The 16895-nt window shown below is 43.1% G+C and overlaps 2 protein-coding genes across 3 annotated transcripts in view; one reads left to right on the top strand and one right to left on the bottom strand.

Annotated features, from left to right (window-relative positions):
• The window catches only part of LOC140104115 (cadherin-related family member 3-like), a 34510-nt gene extending 33250 nt beyond the window's left edge, over positions 1–1260 (bottom strand). The window contains exon 1 of the mRNA XM_072127486.1: positions 1110–1260. Within this exon, the coding sequence (XP_071983587.1) occupies positions 1110–1152 (43 nt within the window). The 5' untranslated portion in view covers positions 1153–1260. The remainder of the gene's footprint in view (positions 1–1109) is intronic.
• On the top strand, positions 146–13576 carry C10H3orf49 (chromosome 10 C3orf49 homolog). Of its 2 annotated transcripts, none has more exons than XM_072127488.1 (6): positions 146–202; positions 5559–6537; positions 8682–9007; positions 9708–9808; positions 12724–12816; positions 13272–13576. In XM_072127488.1, the coding sequence occupies exons 2-6, from the start codon at positions 6428–6430 to the stop codon at positions 13467–13469; spliced, it is 828 nt and encodes a 275-aa protein (XP_071983589.1). In that variant the 5' UTR covers positions 146–202; positions 5559–6427; the 3' UTR covers positions 13470–13576. The 2 variants fall into 2 exon arrangements, with proteins under 2 accessions (XP_071983589.1, XP_071983588.1); XM_072127487.1 differs by having other exon boundaries at positions 9678–9808.
• Positions 13577–16895: the final 3319 nt, after the last annotated feature.

The raw sequence follows: 16895 nt of genomic DNA, 5'->3' as shown, positions 1-16895 counted from the left end.
CACAGGTTGTTAAATTATGTACGAGCCCTCCTCACCCACTTCCCGTTGTCACTGTAACTTCCTGTGCTGATGTAAGATTACATCAGGCAGAGAGTAAAGGAAGTAATAATAATAATAATAATAATTTCTTTATTTATATAGCGCACACAGAATACGCAGCGCTGCACAGAGCTTGCCAAATCAGTACTGAGGGAAGGGAAAGGTGAGACAATTCACAGATAACAACCTGTGAATCTGCAACATGGAAGGGCTCTGGTAACACCTCCAGAGCTTTTATGGCTTATTATCAAATTGCCGAGCCCATCGCTCTGGTATCTCTGAAACTCTGATGCATGTTCTCAGGATTGCAGGGGATCTCAGCAGTTGGACCTTCAGCATTCAGCTTATTGAGGCACATTTACTAAGGGTCCTGAGACCGCGATTCCGCCAGGGTTTCCCGAATATTTCCGTTTTTGCATTGAATTGCCCCAGGTTTTGGCGCACGAGATCGGATTGTAGCGCATCGGCGCGGGGACAGAAATGGGGTGGCGTGGCCGTCGGACAACCCGACAGATTCGGACAAACCGCGGAATTTAAAAAAAGAACTGTGTCGCAAGATCAGCACTTACATGCATCGGGAAGAAGAAGGTGAACTCCGGCGGACCTCGGCGCAGTAGCGACACCTGCTGCTTAGTGAATCCCGGCAGACCCGAATCCTCGTCGGAGAACACGCTGCTGGGTCGCGACTGGACCGGGTAAGTAAATGTGCCCCTGTATCTCCATCCTGTGTATCAGGTTTAACTTTTTAATGTTTCAAAACCCCATTAAGTTGCCACCTGCTATGTATGTACTTTGTTCATTGATTTAGACACATACAAAGTACAATTAAAGGGGTCCCCCCCCCCATTATCTACAGGATAAGTGACTGCCGGCGCTCTGACCCCAAGGGATCCATAGAAAAGAGGGTCCTCTGTGAACGGAGAAGTTATAAGAAGGTATTATCAGCGCTCCATTCTCATGTATGGGGGGGTCAGACATCCAGTGCACAGTAACTGACCCCCTAATGTTGTGGGTTGGGGATAAGTGGGACCACCCCTTTAAGACTGTAATCATAACCAATATAGACTAACCTTGGAAAATGCTGAATACCAGGGACAACAGTATCAGGCTCATCCTTCGGATAGCACCCGACGACCCGTGTGATGGGAAGTGGTGACTGGTAAGTACATGATGTGTGGCGCAGGGTGGCACTCCCTCCAGACCTGACGCCAGCAGCGGCCACTTACTGTTACTATATGTGACTGTCAAGTGGAGCGTCACACTGCAAACAATTCCCTACAATGAGATAGTTACAAAACATCAAACCGCACTATAGGAGTCCTCATGCCAGACGAGTCTGTGCACGCTGGCAGCGGCCACTATGGCAGCACCTACATCACACAGACGACTTGTTATAATCTCCTTCCCTGGTCAGATGCCAAGTGTCAGAGGCGTAACTGGGAGAGGCTGGGACCCATAGCAGACTTTTGAATGGGGCCCCCAATTCCCTCCATTCTTTAGTGTGTCAGGTCAGATGCTGGGGCCCCCTTACACTGTGGGCCTCATAGCAGCTGCTATGGCTTCTTCCGCTGTAGTTACGCCCCTGCTAAGTGGGTTAAATCATCTGCAAAGGGGTGACATGACCCCCAATGTCATGCCCTATATATCAGCACAGAAGCCCCTGCAGGCCTATATGTACCATGTGCACGCTCCATTATGCCTCTCTGGGGTACTGTGGCATTTAGAGGGAACCTGTCATCAGCATTTGCTCCACTAAACCACTATCCCCCTCAGTTGTACGAAATGTCCTTTCTAGAATTACCTATTTCATGTGAAATCTCTGCCTTTTACCTATTTCCTCCAAAGTCATGTGAAAAAGCTAAGAGCTAAGAAGAGTCATTTTTTGCCTAAATTGAGTCACTTTTAGAGACTGCAGGGAAATTGTCTTTAACTTCATATATCACTGGTTCTGTAGCTGATAGAACCCCAAGGCTGATGTGATTTGAAAGATGGAAATATTGGGGGAGATCTGATAATTTGGGGATGTGAGGGGCAGCATCATACGATGGTTATGCACCAGCACATGATACATCCCCCTTATCTTCAATAACAATGTTTCTATGTATCTTAGAACCAAGATAATATTATTGGAATTAATGATTCCCCCCCAGCCTCTATAAGTAACTCATCTCAAGCAAAATATGACTCTTCTCACCTCTTTTTTACATGACTTTGGAGAAGATTTTTTATAGGTAAACGGGTGTTATTTCACATGAAACAGGGAATTCTAGAAAGCATTTCATAACATCCAGTGAACTCACATCCCACTACTGTAAGGGCTCCCCCTGGTCTCCAGAACCCCATACACATGTATGGGATGCATTATAGCGCTTTAGTATATATTCTAAGTGGCACAATTATTATACATTGGCGACAAGTACGTCAGCTTACGATGTTCCCCCCACCACTCCGGTCTCCTTATAAGTCTAGCAGGCGGCAGCGCTGATCTGGGTCAGGCCTAGTGTAGCATTGCTCCTATCTCAGAGCTCGGATGTCAGATTTCAGGTGTATAAGCCCTGATAAAAGTTTCCATTCATATTGAGTATAATATATAATCAAGTAGTTTAGATACTGATAATTCATAGACTGATAAGTACAAGTTTTCCCTCCTGAGTGGCGGCTCATTCCTCGGATACATAACACTCACCTGTCAGATTCCTGGTGATGACAGTCTATACATTAATCATCCTCCTGACTGATAGTCCCCATAAACTCAGAAAAACAATGGGGGTCATTTACTTACCCGGTCCAGTCGCGTTGATTCGGGTTCTGCCAGGATTCACTAAGGTCCGTGCGCCCGATATCGAGCAGGTGTCACTGCTGCGCCGAGGTCCGCCGGAGTTCACCTTCTTCGTCCCGGTGCATGTAAGTGCTGATCTTGCGACACAAATTCTTTTTTAAATTCCGCGTTTTTTCCGAATCCGTCGGGTTGTCCGACGGCCACGCCCCCCAATTTGTGTTGCGTGAAAGACGGCGCGATGCGCCACAATCCGATCGCGAAATATTCGGGAAACCCGACAAAAGTGCGGCATTCGGACCCTTAGTAAATGAGCCCCAATATCTCCCCTTCCTCTGTTGTTCCATAAATGAAGTGAATTTTGTCAAAGTCTGACGATCCGTTATCCGCTATTATCAGCTCTGATTGCACAAAAGTCAGACCGTACAGGGACACGCCCCCAACTGGTAACACCCACTTGTCAATTTATTTGTAACTGAAACTGCACAACCTTGACTTCTAGGAAAATGTTTTCCAGAATTGTGAGAAATACAAAAATTTACTGGAAAAAAGGGAATGCTATACTGGACTGGATTATTGATTAATAATAATAGTCTGCACACAGATTACGCAGCGCTGCATAGAGTTTGCCAAATCAGTCCCTGTCCCCAATGGGGCCCACAATCTAATCACCTACCTGTACGTTTTGGAGTGTAGGAGGAAACCAGAGGACCTGGAGGAAACCCATGCAAACACAGAAAGAACATATAAACTCTCTGCAGATATTAACCCTGGGAGTTGAACCCAGGTCCCCAGCGCTGCAAGGCTGTAATGCTAACCACTGAGCCACCGTGCAGTTCAGTCACCTGACCCAGACATATTGCTGGATAGGCTCATCTCTAGTTACAATGTAAGAGTTTGGGGTGATACAATAAGGAACAGAGACATATATATCATATTATATTATACATTTATATGATATATATATGGTATTGCGCATCGCTCTGAGTATATTATAATCTACCGGGGGCTTCTCTACAGCTTGTTATCTAGATATCTCACAGTATATGTACAAGTACCTGGGTAACAGTGATACATGACTATGCGCTGCCTCTCTGCTGGGGGTGTGCTGCCCTCTGCTGTTTCAAATGTGTATTGCTTTGTGGAAACACACAATCCTAATGATTGAGTCTTTGGGTTCATTTATTTTTATTTTTGTTCCTGCTTTTTCTGTCTTTTTTGAGCCATTTTGTGCCTTTGTGGGGACCTTTGTTTTTTCCTCAGTAAGACACATTTATCTTCTATTCCAGATGTGCTAACTGTTGCAAATGATATGTATCATTTCAGATTGTCTCAAATTTGCGACATTTTTTGGCCCAAAAAACTCCAGATGAAACCATACTTAAGGAAAACTTAGAAAATGGAAGGGCGTGACTTGAGACATTTGCGAGACATTTTTGTGACATTTGTAACAAATGTCTCATAAAGAGATCTGAAAAAGTGAGAATGAAAGTGAGAAAGAAGCAGATGGAAAAAAGACAAAAACAAGCCAAAGCAAACAGAGAAAAGATAAATGACCCCCTTTGGCTTTCGTAGGTCTGCAGGTATCTTTTTTTTTTTTACCACTTTTTTCGTGAAGCAGCCAAACACTTTGAGAGAAGTAGTAGCCATTTACTGTATTAGAAAATTTTTGAAAAAAAAAAAATTATTTATAAAAAAAAACACCAGCACAGGAGGTGTCGGTAATTTACTGTATTAGTTATGAGACGGGTGACACAGGGCATGGATCTCCCTATGGCTGGGCCAGTGGTTTGTAAGCAGTTGTGGTGGGTTGAACATCAGAAAGTTTGACCACTTTTATAACAGCAGGAGCCAAGTATGAAAGTCATCAACAATATACATCAACAAGGGTACAGGATTATATACACTTTTATTTAGCTTCTGAACATTCACTAGTGTCTGACACCTAGAAAGAGAGATAAAACAGATCAGAGATGATGAGATCCATAAGATGCATATTACACACAATGACACACTCCAGCTCGGCTCCCTCACCCAATCAATAAAACACACAGTCAGCTCTGCTATGAAGACCTTATCTGCCTGTAGCTTGTAGAGTAAGTCTCTGCACGCTGAGGCAGGAAGTGCCTGTGTCTGAGCTAGTCTTGTAATGCAGGTGGAGAGGCAGGAGCAGAGAGCACTGCAGTGTGCAGAACAGAGAAGCGACAACCAAAATTGTGTACAGCAGGACCGATAGAGACCGGTTGGAATTATATCTGAGAAATGGAGTATTTTTGTTAATAACAGTGTAATTGAGAATGTGTTATATTGTTATCCTGAGTATAGTTAAGAATCTTGTCTTTGTGGGAGGAATACCCCTTTAAGCTTTGACCCCTGTGCTGCATTTTTCAACAAAGGCACACTGGGGGGATTGAGTAAAATTTCTTGATGACAGGTTCCCTTTAACTGCCCGTATCTCTGCTTCTGTACATTACAGAACCACAAGCTTGATAAAATCTAAAAAAAAATAAATTATCTTTAATATTGCACCAAACGCATGTTTCAAGTGCTACATGGGCATCTGAAGTTATACTCCCCCTGCAGCCTCTAAACTTGACTTGTTATCTTTAATATGACACCAGCAACATGTTCCTAGATTCTAAAGAGCTGAAATTAGGAGCATCTGAAGTGACTCTCCCCCTGTAGCCTCTAACTTTGACTCGTCTCAGGCAAATATAACTCTTCTCTGTTCATTTTCTTATAGGTCAATGGGTTAGATTTTACATTAAAGAAGGAATTCTAGAAAGGACATTTCATACCCGAACTGAGGGGCTGATAGTTTAAAGGGTAAAATTGGGTGACAGGTTCCCTTTAAAGAAGTTATTGCTGCTGCCCATTAAGCCGGAAAGAATTATATGGTAATTTTCAAAGAAGTTCATTATTTTATAGATATAATGATTATTCAGAAATGGGAAAGGATCAAGACAACGGACGATGTTCCCAAGAGGAGATCACAGCATTTTTACCTGGAGATCGGAGCGATCAGTGATGAGAGATATTGCAAGAAGCCCCAGAGCTACAGCTCAGTCTCTACAAGACTCAGTTTGTACATCACATGTTCAAGTTCATGACAGTCCAATTAGAAAAAAAAAATGAACGATGATTGGATGGAAGGGTTTGCAACGTTGTAACTACAATAATTCTGCACCAATTCTATGGTTAAGGCTCCCCCATGCTTTACACTGCAAAATAGTGAATGAAGCTCAGGTGGAGCCCTGGTTGGGATCCTTGAGTCACCTATGGCTCTGTGGTGTCTCCATATGACAGATGAGTTCATCCCAGATCAGACGCTGTTATGATATTTGTCTCAAGTTCTTCAACATTCACTTCTCAAGAACGAGGGAGCGATGAAGGAGGAATTTCACAAGTCTCCGCTGAATGTTTCATGCTCTAATAAAGTCTTAAAAAGTCTGGGAAAAGTTCTTACTCCCTCTCCCGCTTCTACCTGAAGGATACATCCAGCTCACATATGGATTGGAACTGGTTATAGGAACATTATTGGAAACTTGGATAACATTCTGTTGTATAGACCATGACCAGACCTGAGGAGCAGGAGATCACGAGAGAATAGTCATGGAGCATCAGCCGAAGGCATCAGAATCCAAGAACCTGGACAAGAAGGGGAAAGGATCCCAGCAGAACAAACGGAACGCAACCCAAGCCAAGAGAAAAGGGATAATCAGGTAAAGATGATATCAATTGCCCAAGTTATCTACTAAAACATAACATCGCCTTTAAGATTCTGTACTTGGGGCCATCCCTTTTTCTTAGATGGTCCTCTGTCAATAATCTGATCATATAATGAGCTGCTAATGTGATTGTCTGGAATTGGGAGACATCCGAATTTTGCAAGTGCTTACATTTTCTACAGCTCCTCTGCAGGCGAAATATGGAATTGCAGAATCTCCAATGAAAGAATTGAAGTGTCTGTGTGATGCTGGGAGGTGCCGGGGCCTTTGTAGCTGCTCTACTTTCTTACTTCCTGGTTATGGTCTCATTTTGGCTAATTAAAGGGGTTGTCTAGTTTCAGCAAATAAATGTTATTGTTTGTGTAATGAAAAGTAGTACAAATTTCCAATATACTTTCTGAAGTCATTCCTTGCGGTTTTCTGCTTGTTGTCATTCTATAGGAAGTTTCATTGTTTACTTCCAATGCATAAAAAACTGTCTATGATCATGTGATGTCACACAGGTGCACAGCTCGTTACATCCCTGGTCATGTCACACAGGTGCATGGCTCGTTACATCCCTGGTCATGTCACACAGGTGCACGGCTCGTTATATCCCTGGTCATGTGATGTCACACAGGTGCACGGCTCATTATATCCCTGCTCATGTGATGTCACACAGGTGCACGGCTCGTTATATCCCTGGTCATGTGATGTCACACAGGTGCACAGCTCGTTATATTACATAAATTAGTAAGAGCTGTGTGTTGCAATGACATCACATGACCAGGGATATGACGAGCCGTGCACCTGTGTGACATCATATGACCAGGGATATAACAAGTCGTGCACCTGTGTGACATCACATGACCAAGGATATAATGAGCCGTGCACCTGTGTGACATCACATGATCAGGGATATAACAAGCCCTGTACCTGTGTGACATCACATGACCAGGAATATAACAAGCTGTGCACTTGTATGACATCACATGACCAGGGATATAACAAGCTGTGCACCTGTGAGACATCACATGACCAGGGATATAAAGAGCAGTGCACCTGCGTGACATCACATGACCAGGGAGATAACGAGCTGTGCACCTGTGTGACATCACATGACCAGGAATATAATGAGCCATGCACCTGTGTGACATCACATGACCAGGAATATAATGAGCCATGCACCTGTGTGACATCACATGACCAGGGATACAATGAGCCATGCACCTGTGTGACTTCAAATGACCAGGAATATAATGAGCCGTGCACCTGTGTGATATCATATAACCAGGAATATTACGAGCCGTGCACCTGTGTGACATCACATAAACAGGGATTTAACGAGCCGTGCACCTGTGTGACATCACATTACCAGGGATATAACAAGCCGTGCACCTGTGTGACATCACATGACCAGGAATATAATGAGCCATGCACCTGTGTGACATCACATGACCAGGGATAAAACGAGTCATGCACCTGTCTGACATCACATGACCAGGAATATAATGAGCCGTGCATCTGTGTGACATCATATAACCAGGAATATTACGACCCGTGCACCTGTGTGACATCACATTACCAGGGATATAACAAGCCGTGCACCCACATGACATCACATGAACAGGGATATAATGAGCCGTGTACCTGTGTGACATCACATGAACAGGGATATAATGAGCCGTGCACCTGTGTGACATCACATTACCAGGGATATAACAAGCTGTGCACCTGTGTGACATCACATGACCAGGGATATAATGAGCCGTGCACCTGTGTGACATCACATGAACAGGGATATAATGAGCCGTGCACCTGTGTGACATCGCATGACCAGGGATATAACGAGCCGTGCACCTGTGTGACATCAAAGGATCATGGATCGGTTTTTACCTACAGGAAGTTAACAATGAAGCTTTTTAGAAAATGACAGCAAGCAGAGATCTAGAAAATACAGAAATTGATACAGAAAATATATTGGAATATTGTATCACTTTTCATTGCACAAACAATAACATTTATTTTCTAATACTGAATAATCGTTTTAAGGAAGGGGAAAGGGTCAGGACCTCACTGCTGGCATCAGCCAGGACCCATATGGTCCCCTTAGTCCTGGTTCCCCCATTGATACTCATTTCTCATGTGTCTGTATGTAGGTGGCATGGAGCCGTCTCCACCAACCTCCTCAACCAAAAAGTCCTTGTCCCCAATGAAGAACTTTCCAGTGACAGCGATTCAGGATCCTTCACCTCTCCTGGGCACAAGAAGAAAAGTTTGGGACAAAAGATGAAAGTTTTCTTAGGTAAAGTCATCAGCAGCAGAATGAAGGAAGCTCGGCCTGTGACTCTCCTCCAGGCCGCGTCTTCTAGGAATGTGTCACCAGCCATGTCCCACAAACAGCATCACCTTCCCAAAATGATCCAACACCTCACACTCCCACGGGAAACAGTCAAGGGGCCAGGAAGGAGGATCTCACAGGCCGGTAAGAAGGTCAAGGATCTCTACAATTCTATATTAAGTTGTGTCAACTACATCCGTCTGGTCGGGACATAAGTGTCAACTGATTACAGGGAACACATTGTCCGCCACATGCCTAGAAAACTCCTCACACCATCCTGGGAGGACTGGGGAAAGGCTTAAAGGGGTTGTCCACTTTACCTCATATATTTTGTAATGTGTGTGTGGGGCAGGATATTAGGTAATTTACCAACATACATCTAGTAATAGTTCTGCTCTACTTTCCTGATATGTAAAGTGAAGCCTCCTGTCTGTTACCTCATCAGCCGGAGATTCCTGTCCATAAAATGGAGGGTCATGTGATCTCTATCTGTGCATGAACAATCGCCCTGCCAGGACCTTTATGATAGTAGTCATGAATATAAGATAAAGGTCCTGGCAGGGTGATTGTTCATGGACAGATCACATGAAAAGAAAACGATATTTACAAGACAGAACCATTTTGGAGCACATGTTCCTGTACTGTTCCTCTGTTATTCCTCTTGGAAAGGTATAAAAATAAGGTTGGTACCAACTGGTCCATAGTAGGGGGGAAAGAATTCTTCCCGATTTATCCAGATTGTTGTGCAATGACACCAGCACGTCCGGAGAGGATACATGACCCATCAGATCTACTTATTGTTTTTCTTTGAAAGCCATTCTCCAACTGGATGTTAATGTTGTAGAGGCAGAGACAGGGCGGGTCACCACGGACAAAGTCATCGTGCGCTCCAGGAAGACCACAAGGCGCGTGTCTGTCACCTCGCTGCCCGCAGGACTACAGAAGGTACGGCTCTGCTTCATTCCTGTCAGCTGTCCCTCCCCAGGATACGATCCTGATCTGCACTCATCCATAGTCTCCAGTACTAGCTGCTGCAGATACAAGATAGCACCCGGATTCCTGGGGAGGGGGGTAGCTACTGTGATTTATAGTAATACAAGCCTTGATTTTCATTTATGTAAACTGACACCATAAAAAATGAATGACTGGGAATGAGAGTGTTAATATGTAAAAGTAATAGAGCGCCACCCAGAGGTTAGTAGTGGAACAGCTTGATGTAATAAACTTATATTCAACACATATCAGTCTATCAAAGTGCAGCGCCCGCAGGTACTGGCAAGGCCACTTGGGGGACATTAATCATAGGGGGTCTCAGGTTCGCCTGTTTTTGCGCCTGGTTTGTTCTCTTTTTTGGCTTGTGATTTATGATGGATCTAGTTCTGCCTTTGGAATTGTCTCATGTCCGACTCATTAGCGCCTAAGGCCCCTTCCACACTAGCGAGTGTGATGCGATGAACTCGCATCACACTCGCAACGCAAGCTGCCGGGAACGCACGGCCCGAACGCTGCACCGCGGGAGTGAACTGACATGCTGAGTTCACTCCCGCGGTGCAGGGTTCGGGCCGTGCGTTCCCGGCAGCTTGCGTTGCGAGTGTGATGCGAGTTCATCGCATCACACTCGCTAGTGTGGAAGGGGCCTAATTCTGCACCAAATTTGTCTCTAATTTTTACCCTACAAAGTAAAACTCATTAGAGACTAATAATGGAATGCGATTGAAAAAATGTGACAGAACGTTCAGGGCTTCATTTTTACACAAAACAGTCTCATTGTAATGTAACTGCAGGGACTAAAAGTTACAGATATTAAAAAAAATAAAAAATTCTTTGCCCTTTTTATTATAATGTACAGGAAATGGAGACTGATAATATTCTCAGATCTGTACAATAAGACAATAATCACTCACAGAGATGATCCCATAGACAATGATGAAGTCGTTACTGGAGAAATTTTACATTTTAAAACTGCTCCGAAGTATTTTCCATGTTGCATAGAGGGAATTCTTCATTTGGCAAACGAAAACCTTTGTTTTTAGAAATCAAAAGTGAAGTTTTTTGGAAGTGCAGCTGCTCAGAGTAGGTGCATTTTTGCGCCTTTAGTGATAGATCCCGTGCAAACATCTGTATAGGACGCACTCACTATGTCAGATAAGGAGCAGGGACTCAAAACCACTAAGTGCCGAACTTTGCCGTGCGCCAGAAAATGGCGCATAAATGCGCCAAATTGACTAGCTGCGCCAGATTTTTGCGCACAAAAACGTCAAAAGCTGCCTAACAGACAATGATTAATGTCCCCCCTAGTGTGTACATGTACAGAGGAGAAATGTATATAAGGCGGTGTTCACATGTGTTTTGCGTTTTGATCGTGTTTTGAGACACAATCCAAAGGTTTCCCGCGTGATCACACCTTGAGGTAACATTTTATTTCCATTGCATTTAGCAGACGCGATGGAAACGCAATGTTACCTCAGTGTGTGATCGAGGTGGGAGCCTTTGGATTGCATAAAAACGCCACATTTGAACGCGACCTAATGTGCAGCAACGTTTCATTGTGTGACATTTGGGAAGTCATTTATCTTAGGCTATATTAACTATACGTGGGCCCGCTGTATCGTAGCACGGCGGGCACACGTTGGTGGCAGGGAAAACGTGCGCTCCCTTACGGCGCCGTGCGGGCCATTGCCGTCTATGGGAAACATATATACGTTGCCTTATATACGTCCCCCCATACGGCTGTGTGAATGTAGCCTTAGTCTGATGCGCCTTTTTAAGTGACTTTTTGAGCGCATTGGTGTATTTGCGCAATTTTTTGCACCTTTTTCCAGCAGTTTGCAGTGTAGCATTTTCCTGGTTTGCAGCTAATTTGTCTTTGTACTGTATTTCTCCTGCTTCCAGATGTTTGCGCCTTATATATCATTGATTTGCAGCTAAAGGGTGAAAATAATTGGGCAATAACACACCACTCCAGACTGTGCTTAGGAAAGGTAATGGTGTGATTTGTGCAAACAAATTTTTAACCTAATAAGGCGCAAAAAATACTTTATTTGACAAAGACAGAGACAAATCAGGTGCAAAAAATAAACTCACAAAAGGCTCAAAAAGAGCTCAGAGAACTAAGATAAATGACCCGCTTGGAGTTCTGCCTGCTTGTCTTCATCCATCCATCTATATCTATCTATCTATCTATCTATCTCATATCTTTCTATCTATCTCATATCTTTCTATCTATCTATCTCATATCTATCTATCTATCTATCTATCTATCTATCTATCTATCTATCTATCTATCTCATATCTATCTATCTATCTATCTCATATCTATCTATCTATCTCATATCTATCAATCTATCTATCTATCTCATATCTATCTATCTATCTATCTATCTATCTATCAATCTCATATCTATCTATCTATCTATCTATCTATCTATCTATCTATCTCATATCTATCTATCTATCTATCTATCTATCTCATATCTATCTCATATCTATCTATCTCATATCTATCTATCTCATATCTATCTATCTATCTCATATCTATCTATCTATCTATCTATCTATCTCATATCTATCTATCTATCTATCTCATATCTATCTATCTATCTCATATCTATCTATCTATCTATCTATCTATCTATCTATCTATCTCATATCTATCTATCTATCTATCTATCTCATATCTATCTATCTATCTATCTATCTATCTATCTATCTATCTATCTATCTATCTATCTATCATCCTTTCCTATTTCATATCTACCTCAAATCTTTCTATATTGTATCTATCATCCCATCCCATTTATAATCTGGTCTCTTTCTATCTCTCTCTTTGTGTGAATTAATTTTTTTGCTTTTTCGAGTAGAAAAGACAGTTTGCCTTGGTGAAAAGGAAGAAGAAATGTGTGGAGAAGGTGAAGCATCAGTCAGAGTACACTGTCGGGGGTCTGCAGATGCAGGTATGTCCTCAGGGGGAGAATCTAGCAGCGCCTGTTACAAGCTGGATATATGGCTCCATCCTTATGCAATTTTTTCCATACTACCGGAGAGGTGCCCAGCAAGATCCTCACATGGTCCACTTTAAGGATATATCCATCATCAAAGTCTATACAGACGCTCCCCTACTGAAGAACACCTGACTTACAGACCACCCTTAGTTACAAATGGACCTCTGGATGTTGGTAATTTACTGAATTTAACAGAATACAGCATGTTCCTAGTTGCTATAGGACTGAAGTTAGCATCATCTGAAATGACATTCACCCTGCAGCCACTAACATTGACTCATCTCAGGCAAAGATGACTCTTCTCTGCTCATTCTCATATGTAGGAGATTTTCTTATATAGGTAAACTGGTGAGATTTCACATAAGTGGGCATTCTCGAAAGTACATTTCCTCCCCTTCAACTTCCAGGTTGATGATCTAATCGAAACCATCGCAGACAAGTCCAGCAAGCTACTGGCGCAGAGACACGAGGAGCTGCGCGAGTGCGAATCTCTGGGAGATGAAATACTTCAATGTTCAAAGCAATTCCAGAGAATCTCCAAGAAGAACACGAGGAAGTACAGGTTCCGGAATGTTTGCTTCCCGTGTATCTGCTGCTGCTACTAGCGGCCCCTCCGCTTCTTTCATGTCACGTATAAGGGTCCGTGCGTCTTGTACCGCTATCGGAATGACAAGTGTCTTCATGGCGCTCCCTCAGCAATGTGGGGGATCAATTATAGAATCAAATAAAAAAACGAAATTTAATAATCTCGCCGTGTCGCTCATTATTTATACAATTTCCCTTCATCTGCGAGCAGCGCTGAACACATTTCTCAAAGTGGAAGATAATGGGATTCCAGGGCAAATAAACATCTACAAGATTCGCTGGGCTCAAGCGTGTAAAAGAGGAAATTAAACATAAAAGTCGGAGAGCCGCCTCACCACGAAGGTCTCCTTTATATCCAGTGTTTGTTCAGCTATGAAGCGGCGGAAAAATATCCTCTTACTCATAGGTCGTATCTCGCAGTTCAGCTGCATACAACGATGTGCAAGCTGAACTGCAGTACCAGATGCAGCCTGTGTGCAAGAGTGGAGCTGTTTCTGGTAATACATTTTAATTTTTTTTTCAGACACATTCATAGTAATATATCTCTTAGGGCAATTCCAAACCCACCATGAAAGAAACTTACGTACTGACCTGATGCCCCTCCCGTGCTACTTCTCTACAGGTCCCAGTCTCTTTAGTGATGAATTGGCCAACAAGGTCTCCAGCAGGTGATGTGGGCAAGAAATATGGAGGGAGAGGCTGATGCAAAGGTTTCTCCCTGGGACAACCCCTGAGTATCTGTAGGATGAGTCCCTGGGTGATGGATGGGGAGCCCGTGGTGGTGACAGCCCTATCCAGGTATCAGATGGAGGCAACGTTGTGCAAAATATTGAACAGGTAGCAGGATACAGGCCTAAACGATCAATAGCAGATTCTGGTACTGGAGTGGTCGCGGAGAGGGTCCTCAGGAATAGTGCACCAGCCTGGTAGTAGATGCAGACTGAGATGGAGTTGTGTCCAAGCTGTGGAAGCTGCAGCTCTGGATTATGAGTCTCCTGACTATTGTCCTGGGATTGGGTTAAGTGTCAGCACAGAAGATGTACTGACACCGTCTCTCTGTTCACTCTCAGACTCCTGTAGTCTGGACTGGATTGGCAGGTCTGGACTCTGCAGACTGGACTATGTGCTCCCACTGCACAGGGGTTTTATACATCTTACAATTATTTTACTATTGCCTTTCCAGGCAGAGGCTACAGCTGCTGATTACCTGAGATCTCCCTGCATTATCTCTTGAGTGAGTTGATCAGGCTCACCAGAGGGATCCTAACAGGTAGCGGGCCCTTATTCGTAACTACCCCTTGTCTATACATTGGCAGGGGTGTTGCACATGCACCCCCAGAGCCTTGAAGTCATTGCTGAAGTTCTGTAACACTTTCACAGATTTAGATCATTGCAGTATATGGTACTGTAGAAGCAATCAAACTCCCTAGGGTTATAGTAACCTAGGGGGATAAAAAAAAAATTAAATAAAAAAAAAAGTTCAAATCACCCCCCATCCTTTACCAGAGTTGATATAAAAATGAAACAAAATCATTTGGCAAGCTCTGTGTAGCGCTGCGTTATCCGCTGGAGTTCACCAACCTATTCCTGGTGCATGTGAGTGATTGATTTTGCGACACAATTCGTTTTTTTAACTCCTACGTTTTTTCCGCATCCGTTGGGTTTTCCGACGACCACGTCACGTGAAAGCCGGCGCCAATACGCCACAATCCGATTGCATGCGCCAAAATCCCAGGGCAATTCAGGGCAAATCGGAAATATTCGGGAAACCCGGCGGAAAAAGCGATTTGGACCCTTAGTAAATGTTCCCCAATGTTATAAAAAGAGATCAAAAGGTCCTCCAAATGGTTGCAAGAAAAACATCAGCATATCTCACAAAAAAAACACCTTACACTGAGTTATGAAAAAGTTGTTAGCGTCAGAAGATGGTTAAATTTGATATCCCTGTTATTTTACCGACCTGAAAAAAACATAAAAACAGGGTCCAAGTGAAAAATTATGCAAATATGCATTTTTATAGATTTCAACGGCTTCCTGGTACATGGCATAGAATAAGGACCATCACTAGGAAGCACAATTTGTTAATGCGCCATCATAGAGCTCTGCACACAGAAATATGGTTGGATTTAATAACTGCTAAAATTGAATAAACCTTTCCCAAAATATATCATGTACATCATTAATCCGTCCCCCTTCCCCAGGTTCAGCTACAGATGCAGAGGGTGCATGTACTTCCTTAACCTGTCAGCCCTGTCTCCCCACACGTCCTACTACATTCTGCCTTCAGCTGACAGGTTGGAGCAGGGGTTCAACATTACATCTTTTGAACACAGCGGCATACTAAAGACTCAAAACTTTCATTTTGCATCAGGATTGTGTTTCTAGGGGTCAAGCCATAAAGTTACATTAGAAATGGGGAGTTGTATATCACATTTTCTTTAATGGCAACTAGAACAGTGGACATCTCCGGTTCTAACGCACCTAGAAACACACATAATAATAATAATAATAATAATCATCTTTATTTATATAGCGCCATCAAATTCCGTAGCGCTTTACAAATCACATGATGTGATAAAGGACAAATTCTCCTCTTTAATATGACACCAGAACTGTGTTTCTAGGTGCCGCTGTTAAGATATCGCCGTTTCAAATGTGCTCCTGCCATGATATCTGCAAGTTGTATGTGCAATTAGGATGTATATAGCCGTATGGTTAAAGGGAACCAGTTGACTAAACCCCCAGCTTGTCATAATGTAGCTGTGGTTTAAATATACAAAAATGTACGTTTTGGCAATGTGTTGTAAAAGTGGTAGGTGCATATGCACAGTAGTGGATTATTATATAGGCAGTTTGGCCCAAGACTTCTAGGGGTCCCAAACTACCCACCAAATTTCCCATGAAATCCTTGTGCATCTATTCCTGCTCTCAATACACAGGTGCACAAAATCCATTTCAGGACCTTTGAAGATTGAAAGCAGCAGAAGGGACACATCCTGCCCAAGAAGCGGATTCTATTACCAGATGTAGAGAGTGATTACAGACTTGTAGGGGCTATAATATTCATACAGCCCAGAGCCCATGGTGGTCTTATCTGCCCCTGGCTATGCATCGCACATAAGAAGCCAGAACAATCCACCACACTTCACTGTAAATATGGACAAGTTCTCTTGAGTCAGTCCATGTTACAGTGGAAAAAAAAGTGGACTATTGAGAGATCCTGACTCTAAAATAGGCAAATACTGATTATAAAATAAATAGTATTAACCTAAAGTAGTAATTTTATATAATAATACCAGAAAGCTAACTACAGGCGGTCCCCTACTTAAGGACACCCGACTTACAGACGACTCATAGTTACAGACGGACCCCTCTGCCCACTGTGACCTCTGGTGAAGCTCTATGGATGCTTTCCTATAGTCCCAGACTACAATAATCAGCTGTAA

This window comes from Engystomops pustulosus, chromosome 10, assembly GCF_040894005.1.
Source record: "Engystomops pustulosus chromosome 10, aEngPut4.maternal, whole genome shotgun sequence".
In the NCBI taxonomy this organism is placed as follows: domain Eukaryota; kingdom Metazoa; phylum Chordata; class Amphibia; order Anura; family Leptodactylidae; genus Engystomops; species Engystomops pustulosus.
Note: the sequence above shows the minus strand (reverse complement) of the source record. Positions and strands in the feature narration are given on the sequence as shown.

Coding starts and splice junctions, on each gene's coding strand:
- C10H3orf49 (XM_072127487.1), top strand. CDS start 6,428: ATGGAGCATCAGCCGAAGGCATCAGAATCCAAGAACCTGGACAAGAAG. Junction 6,538..8,681: donor AAGAGAAAAGGGATAATCAG/GTAAAGATGATA, acceptor GTCTGTATGTAG/GTGGCATGGAGCCGTCTCCA. Junction 9,008..9,677: donor AAGGAGGATCTCACAGGCCG/GTAAGAAGGTCA, acceptor TTTCTTTGAAAG/CCATTCTCCAACTGGATGTT.